This window comes from Pavona decussata, unplaced genomic scaffold (genome assembly GCF_977016875.1).
Source record: "Pavona decussata unplaced genomic scaffold, jaPavDecu1.1 SCAFFOLD_137, whole genome shotgun sequence".
Taxonomy (NCBI): Eukaryota; Metazoa; Cnidaria; class Anthozoa; order Scleractinia; family Agariciidae; genus Pavona; species Pavona decussata.
This window is the reverse complement of record NW_028145550.1, coordinates 2561610-2580843: the sequence shown is the minus strand read 5'-3', so window position 1 is coordinate 2580843 and position 19234 is coordinate 2561610. Positions and strand designations below refer to the sequence as shown.

Genomic DNA, 19234 nt, shown 5'->3' with positions numbered 1-19234 from the left:
ATTTTTCCAAAATAGTGGGTGGGTCTTTAAGCCTATGACCAAGGAAGGGGTTAGCTCAAGAGAACGCACAGAAGATTCGTTTCTGAGCAGCCATTGCCTAAAATTATGCCAGAAACCGGACGTTACCGTACAGTTCCAGAAAAGATGGATGAGAGTTTCCTCTTCAATTTGGCAGAAATTGCAAAGATCGTTATCCCTTAGCTTGATTTTTTTTAAGAAATCATTAGTGGCAAGTCTCCTGTGTAGCAGTTTAAATTGGAAAACGCGAAGTTTTGAGATTTTCGTACATTTAAAGGGCAGCCCGTAAGCAGTCTTCCAGTCAATAGGTTCATTTTTTTCTATCATGCAGTCTTCCGACCATTTCGTTTGGCTATTCACAGGCTGCTTTCGTTTCTTTTCTATCAGTTTTCTGTGTACTATCTTATTTGTATTTTTGGCCTTTAGAAACTTATCAAGAAAACTTTCGTAGTTGATGCTTTCCTGAGAGGCGTTATTTTTAAAGGTTGTAACCAGATGTTTTACAGCTGATATCACTCCATAGAAAGACAGAAAATTTATCTTGATGTGAAAACGTTCTTTGAATTCAGAGAAAGATAGGTCTCATTTTCCATCAAATGACCGATATTCTGTATTCCTTGAGAAGACCATAATAAATAGTGTATTGGTTTATTATTAACACGAATAAGAGAATTTAGCCAGAGGCTCTGTGACAGTAACTGTTTCTTTGAGCAAATGTTATCTTCGTAGATAACATTTGACCAAATTTGCAAAATTTCTTGCAAGAAAACATCCGATACCTTAAAGCAAGCTAATATATCCTTCTTGTGGAGATTACCTTTGAAAATAATGTCTCCGCCTAAGTCTCTTAATTGTACATTGAAGAAAAGCTTCCATTTTGCCTCATTTCCTTTGTCAAGGTATTTTTTCACCCAACTAAGTTTCAAAGCTTGAGTAAAGAGCCTTATATCAATCATCTTTAAACCTCCATCTTCATAATCACTTATCATTATATCACGCTTAATCTTGTCGCCTTTGCCATCCCACAAAAACTTAAAGAATAGGGTGTTGACTTCAGGAATAGCACACTGGTTTGTTGGCAAAGGTGACAAAATATACGTGAGTTGAGAGACAATTAAGCTTTTTAATACAGTAATTTTTCCCAGCAGACTTAATCTACGCAATTCCCAGCAGCCCAAGCTTGCCTTAAGTTTTGTTATTTTTTCCTCGTAGTTAACTTTCAACATTATTTCTGGGTCTGTTGAGAGCCATACCCCTAGAGTTTTTACTTTATCTCTCATCCACCTTAAATCGTGCTCGGGGCACAGTTTTTCTTCGCTTCCTGCATTTGCGCCAATCCACAGCACTTCTGTCTTTTTATAATTTAGTTGGAGGGCGGATCTCGCTCTAAAAGACTCTAAAATCTGCAGTGAATTTTGGAAGGATGCCCTAGATCCATCTAAAATAAGAGTTGTATCGTCTGCATATAGACTGATTTTAATTTCATGTCCATCAACTAATATGCCTTTAATATTATTGTGTTTCCTTATTGCGTCAGCTAGAACAATGTCGCAAATAATAAATCTACCATTTGGGTCAGAGAAAAATTTTCGGATTTCAAAGCTAAAGGTGTTGTTAAACAAAATGGCAACCCCACACTTACTGCTATCTTGCCCACTAAAAATTGTCCTATATCCCCATTCTGCGGCCCACATGGAATTTGTGCCTTCAGAGCAATGAACTTCTTGCAGCATGTAGATTGAGTGTTTTTGCATTCTAAGCCAGTTGAAGAGCTCTCTTCTTTTCAAATTGTCACCTAGTCCTCTCACATTAAGACAACAGATACTGAGACTCATTTATAATTGAGTTTATATTGCCCATTGCAAATCGCGCGGCCACGGAGCGGAAAAAGGTAGCTAGGGAAGGTTGGAATTAATACACATGAAACAAACAAATATTTAAATATACACGCAGAAGAACAACAGCACAACATACTAACATTACAATTAAAATTTTCCATTAGTGGGGCCGTTTTCCCCTGAGGTTTTGTAGGTGTTCAAAACATCCACGAAGGGATTTTTTTCTCATACAACTGGGAAATTAATATGCACAAAAAGATCAAGTAAATCTGTAGAGTTTTGTACGACATAATATGGAACTGAATTTGAGACTTTGGAGGCAGTCTAAAGGATAAATATTCAGATAAAACCTCCCGAGCAGCATTTGTGTTACCGTACTCATCAAATATGTTTGAAGACTGAAAACCTTCAAGACATTTTTACTAAAACTAAAGCTAAAGTCACATTAAATTGTCCGGGATCGATTTGCAATCAAATCTCTCTCCGTTCACCACCAGAAATCTGCCTACTACCTTTACGTTATCCATTCCATCATTTCGGGCCTTCATCATAGCTTTAATTAAGATTTGTCTCTCTTTTTGGATCGCCCGGGCGTAATCCTCCGTTATGTAGGCCTCTTTGAACTGATGTAATTGTTTAATCTTACCTCGTTTGGACCATACAAGCTCTCTGTCTTCACGACTTACAAAACGTACTATAATAGGTCTGTGTCTTCCTTCCAATCTTCTTCCAACTCTATGCACAGCATGGTATCGAATTGTAGATGAGTCAATCCCCATTTCCTGAATTATATCTTGAATAACTGATTTACAGTCCTCATCCTCTATTTCCGATATGTTGTTGAAGCGAAGATTTTCTCTTCTCGTGTACTGTTCGAGTCTGATATTTTCCTCTTCCTGCTGCTTGAGCTGGGTTTCAAGTTTCACAATTTTTGCGTTCAAGGCTTCAGTGACTTCAGGGCTCTTTGAGAGCTGCTCGAGTTTGACAATTTTTCCGCTCAAGGTGTTAGTACTCTCCAAAAAATCCTCAGCAACCTTCTTCACGTCCTCCTTTACGCTTTCGACATCTTCTTGCGTGGTCTCCAAACCTCTTTCGATATCTTTAAGAGTCATTGTCTGAGAAAACCAGGCAGAGGTGAAAGATGGGGGTCGGCCGATTTCCTTCAAACTTTCGCCATTTAATGTCTGTCCGAAATGATAATGAATGATGCTATTTAGCAATTCTCTTGCTGTTGCGTTTCGTAGTTTGACCACCCCCCCTGGTTTTGACCCTTACTGACCCTGATGTCACGCAAAATATATGCAGAATTTGAAGCTCAATAAAATATATTTTGCGTCATTTCTGGGGACTCATATCGATTGCTTGTATTGTTTATCGTCTAAAAAACGTTGTTAAAGGAAAATATCCCGACTTAACATAAAACTTAATTTTTTCTGGAATTTTGCAATTTCCTTGCGATCGCGAAAATGTCTTGGGCCAAATGTGAGGCAATTTCGAAACTGTTTTTCTCAGAGGTGCGGCGTTCCTTTCCAAAATTTCTTAATATTTTTTAAGCCAAACATCTGTTCTCCCAAAATCAGCAAACTCTAACTTGAGCCATTAAAATGCGTTTGCATGAGCCACGCTCGAAGTCAAAGATGACTCGGTATTTTTGCTAATAAAGTTCCACAGCGGGTTTTTCTCGGTTTTTCTTTATTTCATCTTCTTCTTTTTTGGTTTTTTCTTTTTTGTTTTTGGATAAGCTCGATGAAACTATCCTAACTCTTCGAGGTAGAACTTCCCTGGAAGATTTAGTTGAGTGATGCTTTGGGCAGGATTGGTGTTAGCTCACACTTGATTTGATTATGCGTGACATTGGCAATTTGTCACACGTGATCACAAACAGAACACATTTCCCACTTTTTTTTAACATTTGCATTTTAAACTTGGTAACAACAAGCATTTCCCTGAAACTATATTAAGTCTTGGAGTCAGTCTGTTGTTGATAATTGTTAATTTAAATAAAAACAGCATCAAATACCTGTGAAACTTGCTACGGCAAAAGAACCTCCGGTATGTTTGTTACATAACAGACAATTGAAAGAACAACAAATCTTTCTTCTGTAACGCGTTGGGTTCCGCCATAAATCTGAAGTGCTCTTTCTGGTCTGTGGGTTCGCCTTGTGGCGCTGAAGGTGTTGGTTTGAAGATTTGTCGCTTGCTATCCTGTACACGAGATATTGAATCGCACTGGCTCGTCAGTCTTGGTTTGGGAAGAAAGCGTCGCGCGATCTCCAAAGCCGATTTGATTCTCAACAGAGCAGGTAAATTTGATGTCCCTGAAGATGAGAAGAGACAGACATTACAAGAACCTTACAACAGACTGGACCGGCCGAAAACAGACTATGTCTTTCCACCCAAGTTATAAGGGACAACGAAAGGGTAAAACACAAACCCGACGAGTAAATGGCAAGATCTTACAAGGCATTTTTGAGCTGCATAACGCTGTTGTTCCCATCGGTTCATGTTCGTTTATGTTAACTGACTGACTGCATACTAGACTCATTTAAAAAATATAAACAACATACCATTTACGGCCGTGGGAACCCTACACGAAGTTTCGGACATTTGTTTTGTTTACATTTGTTCCGCGGAGTCGCATTATGCCGCCTCAAACTAGTCGTATCACAGGAAAACCAATCTTGACCTCCATGCTACACTATTGTATTTTAACAGCTTTTTAATAGTTGGAATCTTGGAATAAAGGCGGAAAACATTCTGCCCCATTAAAGTGTTTCTCAATTATATATTAAATATTTCAGATTCATCAGAAGAAACTAGTTTTGTTTTATACCAAAAATCATGATTCCTTGTAAAAAAAAAAAAAAATACAATGTATTTTTGGTATAAAATAAAACTAGTTTCTTCTGATGGATATGAAATATTTAATATATATTTGAGAGACACTTTAATGAGGTAGAATGTGGCCCGCTTTTATTCCAAATTCCAAGCAAAAGCTGCTTTTAAACTATATCAAAATACGATAGCTAGCATGGAGGTTAAGATTGGTTCTCCTGTTTAAGGCGGCATTGCGAAATGTAAACAAAACAAATGTGCGAAACTTCGCGTTCGGTTCCCACGGCCGTAAATGGTATGTTGATTATATTTTTTTAAATGAGTCTAGTATGCAGTCAGTCAGTTAACATAACACGAACCTGAACCGATGGGAACAACAGCGTTATGCAGCTCAAAAATGCCTTGTGACATCTTGCCATTTACTCGTCGGGTTTGCGTATTTAATGCACTTTCGTTGTCACTTATAACTTGGGTGGCAACACATAGTCCGTTATCGGCCGGTCTAGTCTGTTGTAAGGTTCTTGTGATGTCTGGGGCAAACAGTCATTCCTCCTTCCCATCTTCAGGGACATCAAATTTACCTGCTCTGTTGAGAATCAAATCGACTTCGGCGGAGATCTTTAAACCCGTCGCGCCACGCTTTCTTCCCAAACCAAGACTGACGAACCAGTGCGATTCAATGTCTCGTGTACAGGATAGCAAGGGACAAATCTTCAAACCAACACCTTCAGCGCCACAAGGCAAACCCACAGACTAGAATAAGCACAATCTCGTACCCAGAGTCTTCAGGCTTTTTGGTCAGAGGGGCAACGCCGGGAAGACTCTGGGGACATCAAATTTTATTACCGCAGGATTTCTGCGGTAAAACAATGGAAACCGTTACGGAACAGCCAATCAAAAAAATTGAATTTTTGCGATGTCCCCAGAGTCTTCCCGGCGTTGCCCCGCTGACCAAAAAGCCTGAACACTCTGGGTACGAGATTGGAAAGAGCACAGAAGAAAGATTTGTTGTTCTTTCAATTGTCTGTTATGTAACGAACATACCGGAGGTTCTTTTGCCGTGGCAAGTTTCACAGGTATTTGATGCTGTTTTTGTTTTAATTAAGAATTATCAACGACAGACTGACTCCAAGGCTTAATATAGTTTCAGGGAAATGCTTGTTGTTACCAAGTTTAAAATGCAAATGTAAAAAAAAAAGTGGGAAATGTGTTCTGTTTGTGATTACGTTTGACAATTGTCAAATACCGTGACATGTCACGCATAATCAAATCAAATGTGAGCTAACACCAATTTGATGTTATTCCTGCCCAAAGCGTCACTCAACTAAATCTTCCAGGGAAGTGCTACCTCGAAGAGTTAGGATAGTTTCATCGAGCTTATCCAAAAACAAAAAAGAAAAAACCAAAAAAGAAGAAGATGAAATAAAGAAAAACCGAGAAAAACCCGCTGTGGAACTTTATTAGCAAAAATACCGAGTCATCTTTGACTTCGAGCGTGGCTCATGCAAACGCATTTTAATGGCTCAAGTTAGAGTTTGCTGATTTTGGGAGAACAGGTGTTTGGCTTAAAAAATATCAAGAAATTTTTGGAAAGGAACGCCGCACCTCTGAGAAAAACAGTTTCGAAATTGCCTCACATTTGGCCCAAGACATTTTCGCGATCGCAAGGAAATTGCAAAATTCCAGAAAAAATTAAGTTTTATGTTAAGTCGAGATATTTTCCTTTAACAACGTTTTTTAGACGATAAACAATACAAGCAATCGATATGAGTCCCCAGAAATGACGCAAAATATATTTTATTGAGCTTCAAATTCTGCATATATTTTGCGTGACATCAGGGTCAGTAAAGGTCAAAACCAGGGGGGGTGGTCAAACTACGAAACGCAACAGCAAGAGAATTGCTAAATAGCATCATTCATAATCATTTCGGACAGACATTAAATGGTGAAAGTTTGAAGGAAATCGGCCGACCCCCATCTTTCACCTCTGCCTGGTTTTCTCAGACAATGACTCTTAATAGTAGATTTAATTCCCTCAATTTCAGTCTTGAATTCGAAGCGGAGGTTGTCTATATCAGTATGGATGTTCGCAAAGCCGTCCGTCACCACTTTGTTTAAACCATCTATAGAGTTCTGTAGCGATTTAAACTTCGAGGCGGCCATGTCATCTTCATCTACGGATGAACTCGATCCTTGCTTCGGACGCTTTCTGCCCATAAGAGTACAGAAATACTGCCTTTGTCGTAAGGAAAGCTTTCACAACCTTGTTAGTCGATTTCTTGATCCAGAAGTGCTGCCAGACTTATTCATTTAGCTGAGAAAAAGTCCATTCTGTGTAGAACTTCAGAGAACACGTCCGCGCGCCATGGCGGTCTTCCCCAGTCTCCTCCAAGTAGTCGTTTTTAGGGGGACTCGCATTACCTCGAGGGAGGAGGTAATACAAGTTCCCTAAACTGAAACGATTGCGTGGGAGGCTACGAACAGGTCTATCCTGCCGCTATTGGTGTGTTATCTAGCGTCAATAAGCCATACACTGGTCTCACTATGCGAATTTATTTTAGTCAGACAAACTATAGGACGGAATTTGCCAAGAACAACCTCAGTCTATCCTGAAACCGAAGCTTCTTATGACGGGATCAAGTACGTGTGGCCTCAGGGACGATCAAATCCAGAGACCGTGGGTTCGATTCACACCGAGGTCGCCTCGTGCGATCTCTCATTTCCTTACTAGAGCTAACGCTCAGTGGGAAATTCATGGGTTCACACACACACTGTAGAGTTAAGTTTCTGATTCATCGTTTGTCCTTGGTGCTAGCGGTACAACATTCATTTGTACCCTTCACTGGGAAAGGGTTTCTTTAGTCAATTTTGTCAAAATAGCGGGTAAATTTTGTGCCCTCAGTTTATCACGATAATTTTAAAAAAAGCTTATGATTGTAATTCATCGTATTCCATTCCATTCCGTTCTTTATTTTCCATAAATAAAACACAATAGTCTATACAAAAGTAGCATTTAAGGTGGCCCGATACTATTTATTTGCGTAAGGGGCAATTTTTTTTCAATTCAAATTTTCCACCGCTCAGCTGCATTCGATTGCTGAGATATTTTAGAGACTGAAAAAGGAATCCTTGAAGTTATCAAAAGCGAGATCGAATATACTAATCGATATACTAATCGAACATGGTTTTCATAGTATTATTGCGAAAATGAAAATAAATTTTTCTTTCATATTACTCTGAACAGGTGCTTGAACCTCAAAGATTTCAGGGACCAAGATTCAAATAAATCGGCTCCACACAACTTTCATAGCAAACGGTGATCTAAATTGTTACAAAAATATAATGTACATGAATTTAGCCATAATTACTACGAAAAGGATTAAAGCAACAAAGAATCGCACTTACCAGAACAAAGGTGCTAGATATATCTTGTAACTTATGTATCAGATTCACAGCGATAAGGAATGGTTTTGTTGACATTATACGGTGAAGAGAGAGCACGCCTTGCCGGTAACATTAATGATAACAGCGTTGTTTTCAAGGTCTCGTTCAATTTTTTGTTCTTTTTGTCTTATTTCGTAAAACCGTCGTGAGCACCCATAAAACAATCGATAACAAAGCTCCAGACCCGAAGTTTTGCCGTATTCAAACAATATGGTTTTCAGAAATAAGGTAGCAAATTCGGGTCACTAGTTACAAAGAAATCGAGAAAATAAATGGTTATTGTAGTAAAACATTTATTTAGCGATGTAAAAAGAGTTTACTTGAAAAACATCTAATGCACATCTGACTTATAGCGCAGTTGTTGTAATGTGTATTTCTTTTTTGAATGGCTTCGATTTATTTGTGATTAGTTTTAGTTCTTAATTTTAACGCACGAACTCACAAGCTGCAAAACTTTAAGTTATTATCGTGCATAACTAAAGGCTGTCTGTCTGTTTGTACACCTTGTCGAGAAAATAAAGGAGCGGAATGAGCTCGGTAGTCTGAGTTGGTCATAGTTCGTTTTAGAAGATACATAGAAACGAGATCTTTTTTTATTATTCAAACGGACCAAGAAATTTTTTGACAATCATAACTAATGTGGCGCTTCCATGTAAGGTGCTCGTCAATGTGAGCATCTAAGATGTTAAAAAATTTGCGGTGAGTTTTATCTGCCTGGGCCCAGTTGCTCGAAGCATGGTTAGCGCTAACCCGGGTTAAATACCATAACAACCTATAGGTTTTAATACCTCTTAACCAATGGTTAGCGCTAACCATGCTTCGAGCAACTCAGCCCTGGGCTTAGAAATAATGAAATTAGTTTTTCAATGTTGACCGAGAGCTTATTGAATCTCATCTGAATTATCAAAATTGCACAAATAGTTATTTAGCACTCATTCCAAACATTTCGGATCTGAATGGGGATACAAAATACTGCCGTTGGCATCTGCAAAAAGTAAAGACTGTAAACTTAGAGATGTTGGGAAGATCATTTATGTATAGAATAAAGAATAAAGGGCCTGACGCACACCACACTGTATAGTTTGCTTCGAAATGAAATTTGATTGAATTGAACAAATTGTTTGTGGCAAGAGAGGTAATTTTTAAACCATTTCAGAGCTAGAGCACAGATATAATACTCCAACTTAGCAAACAAAATTTCATGGTCAAGTATATCAAAAGCTTTGAAAGATCTAAAAAACACCGGCAGGGATTTCATTGAGGTCGATGGCAGAAGTAATTTAAATTTTAAGAGTTGGATTCAACAGGGAATTTTATACTGCTAACAGTTCTCGTGACCGGCGTAATCGAGGAAGGGGAGGGGGAGCGAGGGAGGCGGGAAACAATGCCCCCCTCATTTTTTCCCGCCTTCCTCGCTCCCCCTCCCCTACCCCAATTACGCCTGCCACGCGAACTGATAGCAGTATAACATTCCCTTTCTTTCCGCAAATTCCAACAAATGGTTATACATAACTTTTTCAAAAAATATTTCAAGAAGTTTGGCAATACAGAAATTGGCCTTTAATTTGTGAAAAGGCCAGAATCTTCGGCTTTATAAATGAGGATCACTTTTAATTTATCTAGGTAAATATCTTCTACAGGAGAAAAAATGGTAATGTTCATCAAGGGTGCAGAGATGAGGTCAAAGGAATTTAATCACGTGCACGGGGATGTCATCGCAATCAGGAGCTTTTCCCGATTTCAATGTCTGACAAATATTCTTAATGCGTTTGAGTTGGTTGTTTTATAAACGTGAAAGGAATTCGCGAATTAGGGGATTTGGAAATATTGATCTGTATTTTCCAGAACTAACAGCTGCAAATCTTGCAAAATTCATGATCTCGCCACTGGGTTTCGAGTACAGCCTAGGGTGCGAAAAGTTCGAATTCGTAATTGATATTTGCTACCTACTTGCCAAGATAAGACGACAGACGAAGTATCAGCGAAATGTTTTTTTTTTTTTTTTATTTATTTTTTTAACATGAAAATTAGAGATTGTCGCTCTTAATTCTAATATATTTATTAATTTGAATAAATTCTGATTTCCCTTTCTGGTGACTCAATTTTTGCTAATTTTTCCCGGTTTTCTGTTGAAGACGGAAACCGTCAAATGGATAATCACTAAATATAAATTTAACTTCTTCTATCGAAGAGTAGAATTTCCTATACGGACTTAAAAACAAGAGAAAGCCTAGAACTGCCTTTTACCACAAAAAGATAGTTTGTTTCAAGGCTTTTCAAGATTCAAATTGTCTCATCTCAGGATTTCTTTCATCCACCTTTAAGTTACATCTGATACGGTATTTTTTAGTAAAGGAAATTCTTACTTGGTAGTTAGGATTTCTTCCACTCGCTAACAACAAGTATTAACAGCAACCTTTCACAGCTACGAAAATACAAATCTAATATTACCTTTTTTCCCTTTAATTTTCAATTCGCTTAATTTATATATCACGTTCAACATGTCGTAATGAGAGATTTTTGAGGCATACTTTGTAGCTTGAATGGGAATCTGGTCTTTAAACAGATACCCAGCATGTATGAAATCTGCAGCAACATACTTTTCCCCCCTGGACTGACTGGATGGGAGAATAGTCAACAGAAAAACTGTAATACCCAACATGAAGCGACCTAGAGGGACAAGCATTCTTATCACAGTGTAGGCCTACAGGAAACGTCCTTCTGGCCGGTTCGGCTCCAAACGTACATATTGGTTGATTAGCAGTTCCAGATCACCGTAGAAAGCGATCAAAAGGCCAAGTTGTCATATGTGATCGTTTTAGTCATTCGGTCTACCCAGCTGAAGTAGTAGCACAGGTATCCCAAACCCTACCAGCTTTTTTGTTGATCTTTGTAATGGTACAATCACGTACGGTGATTTGAGCGTCACCCTAACCGCTTCGTTATAGCGAAATCATAGCGTTTTGTATACGAGAGAAACGTTTCCTATTTGAGGGCAAAAATATGAATGATTTTTGAACAAAAAAATTTCCTATCTGAACTACTTTACTTGGCTGTTTGTGTCTTCTGTCCTTTTTGAGCCCATTCAAGGCGATTCCAATGTTTTTAAGCTCCACTCTTTTTATTAGCGGTAACGACTCAAATGTGACAAAATTTCAAAGCCCATATTAAAGAAGATAAGAATTGTAGGTTTAGGGCATAACAGAAGTGACAGATCCTTCTTCACATTGGTACTGGCTTATTGCATGGGCAATGAGCGAAAACGATCCAACACTACGTCACAGATATTCTACAGCGTTTCTTTATTAAACCCTTAGCTGATACATCTGATTACTTCTGAAGGCAACCACTAAGAACATAAAAACAAGCTCTTCATCATTCTGTGCTCCTTTCAGTTAATGACTTCGTTGATTGCTTAAGATCGGCGATACCGTAATTGTTTATGACCTTACAATAACTTACATTAAGTTTAAGACCTTATAATTACTAACTTCCATTAACTGAAAGCGAGCCATTAACGCTTGATTGACAATAATAAAGTCATAACAGTAACTTGAATGTCCCTTAAACTACAGATAAAACACAGAGAAACGCTTTTGTTTGAGTAACATGAACAACACTTTGGCTCAGTGTTAACTCTGGCTTGGACGCTAAACGGACGTTTGTATGTACCATGCGTACACATCAACGCAGGTAGCACCAGAGTTGTCACTTTCTCCACAGTCTACAAAGTCCTGTCCATACCATATCTGCAGCTCCTGGCCTTGTGTTACGTTCACTGCGTTGCGAAACACCAGTTCAGGAGAATTCCGTTCAGCCCCTTCAAGGGTGTAGTAATGTTTCCTGCCACAAATGTGTGTTGGGAATGACTGCAAGTCTTCAGCGGGAGGCAGGAGGGCGTCTCTGTTAGTATCTGTTATGATTGTCATCAGGTCGTTAATCGTGTAATAATTATTATTCACGCAGCCCCAGTACGAATCACGACCGCCTCTGTTGCAGTATATCGATCCCGATTTGTGAACTAGCTTCATGGCCTTGACGCGTCCAGTCCTTGGGATGTTGAAGGAGCCATAACTATCATCTCGAGCACCGAAGCAAATAGGACATGTGTTGAGTTTCTGCCAGGGATCTAAAATTGTAAAGAATTAAAATTTTGTTATTACAAAACCAAGTTCCACGCCACATGCTTTTTTCACACAAGCGGTGAAACGACTTTCGCTTACATTCGTTGCCAAGGTGCAAAAATCAAATTGAAGAGAAATACGTGAGTTATTTCCAGCAGTGGCCAACTGGCCATAGTAGTACTAGTAGCAGCAGCAGTAGTAGAAGTGGTAGTGGTGGTGGTGGTGGTGGTAGTGGTAGTGGTAGTGGTAGTGGTAGTGGTAGTGGTAGTGGTAGTGGTAGTGGTAGTGGTAGTGGTAGTGGTAGTGGTAGTGGTAGTAGTAGTAGTAGTAGTAGTAGTAGTAGTGGTAGTGGTAGTGGTAGTGGTAATGGTAGTGGTAGTGGTAGTGGTAGTGGTAGTCATGAGGAGCCGCGTAGAGGTGTTAAAATTAATAAGGTTGAGTGACGGTTGCTATGATCGAATTCCTGTTCGAAAGCAGCAATCTATCAACAGTATAGTGAAGAATCTATTTCAGTCGCGTGTATTGTCTAGATCGAGCTTGCCGCAAAGCAATGTAGTCTTTGTGACTAGAAAGCTTGGCTTCTGTGGAAACGCACAGTTAACTGGAAACGAAAACTCCTCCTATCTGTCAAGAAGCCTGACTACACATCGACCGTCGGAAACGGAAAAATGACAATTTTTACCAAAGGTTTTCGTTTTCCCGCCAATCTAATTGGCGCGCTAAATGGTCCTAAATCGACGAACCATAACATCAATGATTTGTTCGCCCATCGTCTCTACGATGCAAATTTAGAGTTAGTTTTTCGGCAAGCTAATTTTCTACATCATTTTCCAATAATTGAATGATAAATAAAGTCAATCGTCATCCTCCATTCATCTGCAAAGGTAAGTGCGATTTTTATGTTTACGTTATATATTTTATCAGTACTCGCGATTTCATGATTTGGGAAAAGTGCGACGGCGTCGATTTCCAGCTTCCATTTTCTACGTGTGTAGGAACTCTTAGAATCATAGTCAACACAAAATGTAGTTTTAAAATGCCTATTATGATGATATTGTTGCGGTACCGTGTTAGTATTTCAGACGGTAAGACCAAAATAGATACTGGCAATCAATGTTCAGCACGCTGAGTACGACAAAAGTGTCCAAAAATACCGGCTAAATATTCACGGTTTTATTATGTAAAGGTAAAAGACATAGTTAGGTCACAGTTGTTCTCTCGGGTGTGTCGCCTAAGAACAAAAAGCAATCGGGTGCGTCGCCTTTGCTTCGTGTGCTTACTCCGATAATAATATTAGAAATTTCTTCACAGAGATATTTTGAACTCGGCCGTTCTTATCTCGGGTGAGTCGCCTGATAAGGACGAGCAATCGGGTGTGTCGCCCTTGCTTTGCCATGCTTAATACTCGCTGCACATCGACGATAACTTAATTGACCGGAAATATTCGACTGCACGCAGTGAGAGGGGTATAGAATGGTCCTTGAAAAATAATGGGTCTCGGCAAATTTTCGGCGGGTCTTGAAATCTCGGCGTCTCAAACTGGAGTCTCGTAATCTCGAGCTCGTAAAAAATAAAACGGTTCTCAGAATCTCGCATTTTGAAATTTGAATCTCGGAGTCTCGCAAACCAAGCGAAAATTAAGTCTGAATTAACCGTCCTAAACTGACAACAAACAATAATCTTCAAAAACGGCTCAACATCGCAATCGCTTCTGCAGCTTCTGTGAAACATTTAACCTTAGATAAATTCTGCTCGTAAATTGCTGTACTATGCTTTTTGGCAGTGTTAGTAAAAAACACTTTTTGCATCGCGACGTCTCGGGCTCGGATTTAGAAAAAGCAGTGAAGTCTCGGTCTCGGAGTTTAAATGAAGGTCTCGGCGTCTCGGCGGGTCTCGGATTTTACCATTCTATACCCAGTGAGCGAATGTTGATTGCTGTAAACTTTTTACAACGCACTGGGGCTCGTATTGCATCGAAAATATGGTTTTAAACTGTCAACAGCACTCCCGTAAACAATAGGCGTCCTGTAGTGATCGAGGAAAAATTTGGATGGCAAAATCGGTTGCTAAGGCATGCGGCTCGCCATGTAGTGGTAGTGGTAGTGGTAGTGGTAGTGGTAGTGGTAGTGGTAGTGGTAGTGGTAGTGGTGGTGGTGGTGGTGGTGGTGGTAGTGGTAGTGATAGTGGTAGTGGTAGTGGTAGTGGTAGTGGTAGTGGTAGTGGTAGTGGTAGTGGTAGTGGTAGTGGTAGTGGTAGTGGTAGTGGTAGTAGTAGTAGTAGTAGTAGTAGTAGTTGCAGTAGTTAACAAGATCTGCTTTACTTACCGCACCCGCAATCCTTTAAGCATGTCTCCCTTTCTTCTTCTAGGCTCGGTATAGTTCCCTCATCATATTCCTTGGCAGAGGAGACTGCAAACAATTGTTGAAGTAAAACTGTGAGAAATACCTGGAAACTGATTCGCTTCTTATGGAAACATGCTTAGCCTTCATGTATTTCATTCTTCGTGTGGACGGAAATTTAACTCATGAGTTCAAACAACGTCATTGGGAAGGACATATTTGTCAAAAGAATTGCGATTTGGGTTTGAAATTAATTTTTCGCATCAACACCCCTCGACTTCTAAATCGTTAGATAGCAATCTATGACCAGGCTCAGAAACTACCAGGGCAAAAAAGCTGAGTTTTATCGACACTTTAATTAATGTACCATCTCACGGTCATTTCTGTTGTCCTGTGGTTTTGATTTCCAATTCTTTTACTGCACGTATACCCGCTACCCTCTAATTCTTTGGTGTTCTATAACTTCAGCCGTAAGCCGCCCTCAGTTTGAATTTTTGCACATTTCCAATTCGAAAAGCTGCCCATTGTAGACTTCAAAGAAACGATGGGTGAGTGATTCCAGTATGCCAGGCCACGATGGAGACGAGCTCGTGAGATGAGTGCATGGCTGACTTCCATCTTTGGAAGTTGCCCGTGCAAATTAATTCGACCAAATTCCTGCTCGGAGTTCTTTTGCTAATGTAGACAAGAAATTTTGCTACATTTTTTGACGACGAATCGCTTCCGCAAAAAGCTGACATGCTGACAGGTTTCTTTTTCCCTTGTCATATCCAGAAAGTGAGAGGACCCTGGGAACGAGATTGTTGTGCATGAAAAACATTGAAAAACTAAATTCGCAATTCGCAAATCAAATCCATTGTCAGTCGTTAATTTACTATAAGTGGTCTTTTGTTTTCTATATTTTCATCACTTTTACTTTTTGGTCATATATGGCGGCTGAAGCCTAGACAATGTTCTTTCACTTTATGTGGTCATAACAAACACAAAATACCATTTCTATTATCTATTCAACGCTGTGATTGAATGACAAGATGGCATGAAAACGATCGCTCACCCGGCTTTTTCTTTGGAGTGGATTTTCAAACTGGCTCTCGTTCAGCAGCTATTGACTTCGAGAAAAACAGGGGTTAAATGAAAAAGTCAAAATCAAACACAGGACAACAGAGCAGGCTGTTAGACAATATGCTTTTATTCAAGTGTTCATTCTTTCATTTCGCAACTTCTTAAGTTGTGTACATGCTCTGCGAGGGTCTGCCTTCTTTTCATATTCATTAATTCATCCTCCACGGGTATGTGACCAACTCCAACTGAATTCCTACAGCACTTCACCGGTATCGCAGAGGAATAGAATAGAAAACTGCTCAAATGATTGACAAAGAACCTTTTCTCTGACATAAAATTTCTCTTCGAGCACAAGGAAGAAATTTCTAGAAGTGACTTCTCCGAGGAAGAACAAACCATAATAATTAAGTGTTTTTTATTTCTCTTAGATGCACAGGACAAACTTAAAAAAATTGGCCAATGTCTTTTAAGTTGCAATCCATTCCCATCTAAGCCATCCGTAGCCACAAATAATCAATACTAATTTCTGTGCACTGGTAGCACAATTGTAAAACTAAACCATTAATTTGATGTTTCCATCGCAAAAAAAATGGTTTTTTGCTATTCAAAGTTACACGTAATTTAAATATGTGACATTACTTCTTCAAGTTAAGTAAATACTCTGCGAGGGTCTTCCTTCAATTTAATTTGTCGGCCAGTCAATTCAAAAATATTTTTCCTAAGTTCACATCCATTTATTCATCCTCCAAGTGTATAGTACAAGTTCCCAATATGACCAGATCCGAGTTAGTGCTGATAGAGTACTGCACCGGCATCGCAGAGGAATAGAATCACGAGTCTGAATGTTTTCAGGCTTCCTGTTCGTATTTGCCTAAGTTGGGTTAAGACTCTGCTAGGGTGTTTCTTCTATTTATTCAGTCACCTGCAGTTCAAATATATGTTTGCATATGTTTCATATAATTTTCATTGTGCCATGTTTACAATTCTGATCCGCAACCTACTTCCAATTATTTTCTCGGGTACTTTTCGTGGGCGCAATTAATTTTGGCAGTATTCGATGAAACCAAGAAAAGAGCAAAAATTGCGATAGCGAGTCGGACGAAATTCGGTTTTACAGTCTAAAACAAAAACACTTATTCAAACTGCTTAGTGTACCTTACCACAATACATATCTGTGTCATGGCATTGTGTTCCACGTAAAGCAAATAAAATTTGTTTTAAAAAGAGGTATCGTGTGATTTACAGAATAAAATACATCGGATACTTTAAGATAAATTCACCAACAGAAAGTTAATAAAGTTTTTTCTTTTTCATCGCTTCTGTAATTTTTTTTTTTTCGGTTGGAGTAGTTATCCCTATCTCAGTTGAATAATTATTGAGAAATTTATATTGATCTATATATATTGTTCTATATGTTTTCAATAAACGGTGCTATAGCATGTGAAAACTACCATACCATACCGTAACTTTTATTTAGACAAGATGGGTTTTAAAGCAATAGCCGGTAGCTATTCTAATACTAAACAAACGCTAATACAATACACTAATTAAACTACTAATAATATAATACTGATCAGTAACACCTTGCATAAAATTTCCGTTTCTGTGGACTAATTTTCCTGAGCTTTATTTTTGCGATCTCTTGACAATACGCGAAAATATAAATAAGGGAAACTGAAACCCACATGGCAATAAAGAGCATTGTAAATATTTCTAAATATTTTTCAGAAGGCAATCAAGATCTTTTTATTTGCGAAAGCTTTATAGATCTACGTTTTATTTTTATAGACATTTTATTTCTACATTTTTCTATAGCTAGCCAATTTTAATCTTTGTTTTTAGCTTTTGATCATTGTTATCCGAAATTAACATTTTTACATTGATAATTGCGCAATGTAAATAATTTATTATTAATATTAATTAATATTCATTACCAGTTTTGTCTTCTGCCTCAATCATCAGCGGCAACAAAATAAGGCAAAGAATGAACACTGTCTCTTTGATAGCCATCTTCGATACTACTAGCAAAAGCAGACACAAAAAAACGCAAATGTTTAGTTTTTTTAATTTTCACGACTACCTTACTGTGTTTTATCCTACCCTCGTTTTCATCATTAACGTATTTTATTTTCCTCCACACGGCAAATGAACCACGATTATCGCCCGAAATTAAACGTTTCGGGAAATAAAGAAATCAAGCAAAGTTGTGGTTGCCATTTTGTTAAAAGTCTCCATCAAGCAATTGCTCGCGATATATGATATAGACATACTGCCTTACTATCGCAGTTCCTGATAGAAGAACTTCTTGCGCCGAAAGTTTTAATTTTGGTCCAAATTTATCATACGTACCTTGGATATCGTAGTCAAAGGGTAACGATGATCGCGAACTTGATTCGTCTGGTATGAATCTTCAAAATCTACCAAAGATGAATACGCAGCCAATTATCTTCAACCGTTGGTCTAATTCATATCTGGACTTCACAGTTGTCCTACATAGTTGTCCTTTAGTTTTTTTTTAGTACTTTAGTTCCTTAGCCATATACGTGTTAAGTTTCATTTGCTTTTAGTCACTGACACAGTCCAAGTTCTTTCAACAGAAGTCGAAAACCGACCTTCCGATTACTATAGTTTGGATGTGTACCTCTAAGCCAAAGAAGACTAGTGGCAGCTAGACCATTAAACTAGTTTCATTTGACAAACATCCTGCATTCTGCTAGGATTTAAATGGCGATAAGTGCCATTTGCGCAATTCATATCTTATTCTCAACCTACCTGGACGAAGGCTGCCGTTGCAAGTTCCTAAAGAAAATCTCCTTCCCTTGAAGAGGCCGGGGGATTTCTTATGAAATGGGTGTGGTGAATGTAGCTTTGCCATTGGCTGATGCTGACGTTACGAATGGGCCATTGGCCATCAGCAAGGCAAACCCTAAGTGACAGCTTTTAGAAGATTGACAAGCCCAGAAATATCACTAAAAATTCCCCCACAAAGAGAGGTCTTTGTTATTCCCATACAGTCCCCTCGCAATGTTATTGAGTTTCTAAAGCAACTCTCTTGTCAAGGTTGGTATGTTGATTTAAGTACTAATTCTGCGTCCTACACAAAGAATGTTTGATTAGTACGCAGCCCACATTTGTAAATAAATCTAATCGGTGTCAAATGTTTACAGGTTTCAAACATGCGTTGAGCATATGTAAAATTTGATACTTGGGCAATTTGGCCACATATCGCCATCCCGGGCCTTGTGTGTTCGTTTGAAACAAACATGTTGCCAAAGGCAATTTTAGCAGGGTGCTTTACTTCCTATCTCATTCCTATTCCTATTTCTTCACATACGCACGGTCATGCGTCCACAAGATGGCATCTTTAAAAAAGAAACACGTGCATGAAAAGAAGTCTACATTTCATTGACTTTGAACGAATTTAAAGAAGCAAACTCTCATTGACAATTTGATATGAAACGTTCTTGCTCAAACCACACCATTGTGGCTTGTTTGTAACCAGCCAATAATAACCTTTATTTTTTTTTTCTACAGAGCGCATTGAGATAATTTTGTAACCAATCGTAAGTAAAAC

The 19234-nt window shown here is 38.7% G+C and overlaps 2 protein-coding genes across 3 annotated transcripts; both read right to left on the bottom strand.

The window, feature by feature from the left end:
• Positions 1 to 1580: 1580 nt before the first annotated feature.
• LOC146467317 (uncharacterized) lies at positions 1581 to 6920 on the bottom strand. Its single transcript, XM_085126115.1, has 2 exons — positions 6704 to 6920; positions 1581 to 2955 (listed from the first exon to the last, which is right to left on the bottom strand). The coding sequence occupies exons 1-2, from the start codon at positions 6906 to 6908 to the stop codon at positions 2297 to 2299; spliced, it is 864 nt and encodes a 287-aa protein (XP_084982241.1). The 5' UTR covers positions 6909 to 6920; the 3' UTR covers positions 1581 to 2296.
• A 4502-nt stretch (positions 6921 to 11422) lies between these two features.
• Positions 11423 to 18849, bottom strand: LOC146467316 (uncharacterized). Of its 2 annotated transcripts, none has more exons than XM_085126091.1 (5): positions 18433 to 18849; positions 18010 to 18077; positions 17595 to 17678; positions 14584 to 14667; positions 11423 to 12264 (listed from the first exon to the last, which is right to left on the bottom strand). In XM_085126091.1, exons 3-5 carry the CDS (start codon positions 17668 to 17670, stop codon positions 11786 to 11788), a joined length of 639 nt encoding a protein of 212 aa, XP_084982217.1. In that variant the 5' UTR covers positions 17671 to 17678; positions 18010 to 18077; positions 18433 to 18849; the 3' UTR covers positions 11423 to 11785. The 2 variants fall into 2 exon arrangements, with proteins under 2 accessions (XP_084982217.1, XP_084982218.1); XM_085126092.1 differs by having other exon boundaries at positions 17595 to 17681; positions 18433 to 18454.
• Between the last annotated feature and the right edge of the window lie 385 nt (positions 18850 to 19234).

Bases quoted from the DNA above. Each gene is read 5' to 3' on its own strand.
- LOC146467316 (XM_085126091.1), bottom strand. From the start codon at position 17,670: ATGGCTATCAAAGAGACAGTGTTCATTCTTTGCCTTATTTTGTTGCCG. The intron at 14,668-17,594 runs GTAATGAATATT...AATTGTTTGCAG, and splicing joins TGAGGCAGAAGACAAAACTG to TCTCCTCTGCCAAGGAATAT. The intron at 12,265-14,583 runs GTAAGTAAAGCA...TTACAATTTTAG, and splicing joins CTTAAAGGATTGCGGGTGCG to ATCCCTGGCAGAAACTCAAC.
- LOC146467317 (XM_085126115.1), bottom strand. From the start codon at position 6,908: ATGGGCAGAAAGCGTCCGAAGCAAGGATCGAGTTCATCCGTAGATGAA. The intron at 2,956-6,703 runs GTCATTGTCTGA...TGACTCTTAAAG, and splicing joins AATTAAATCTACTATTAAGA to ATATCGAAAGAGGTTTGGAG.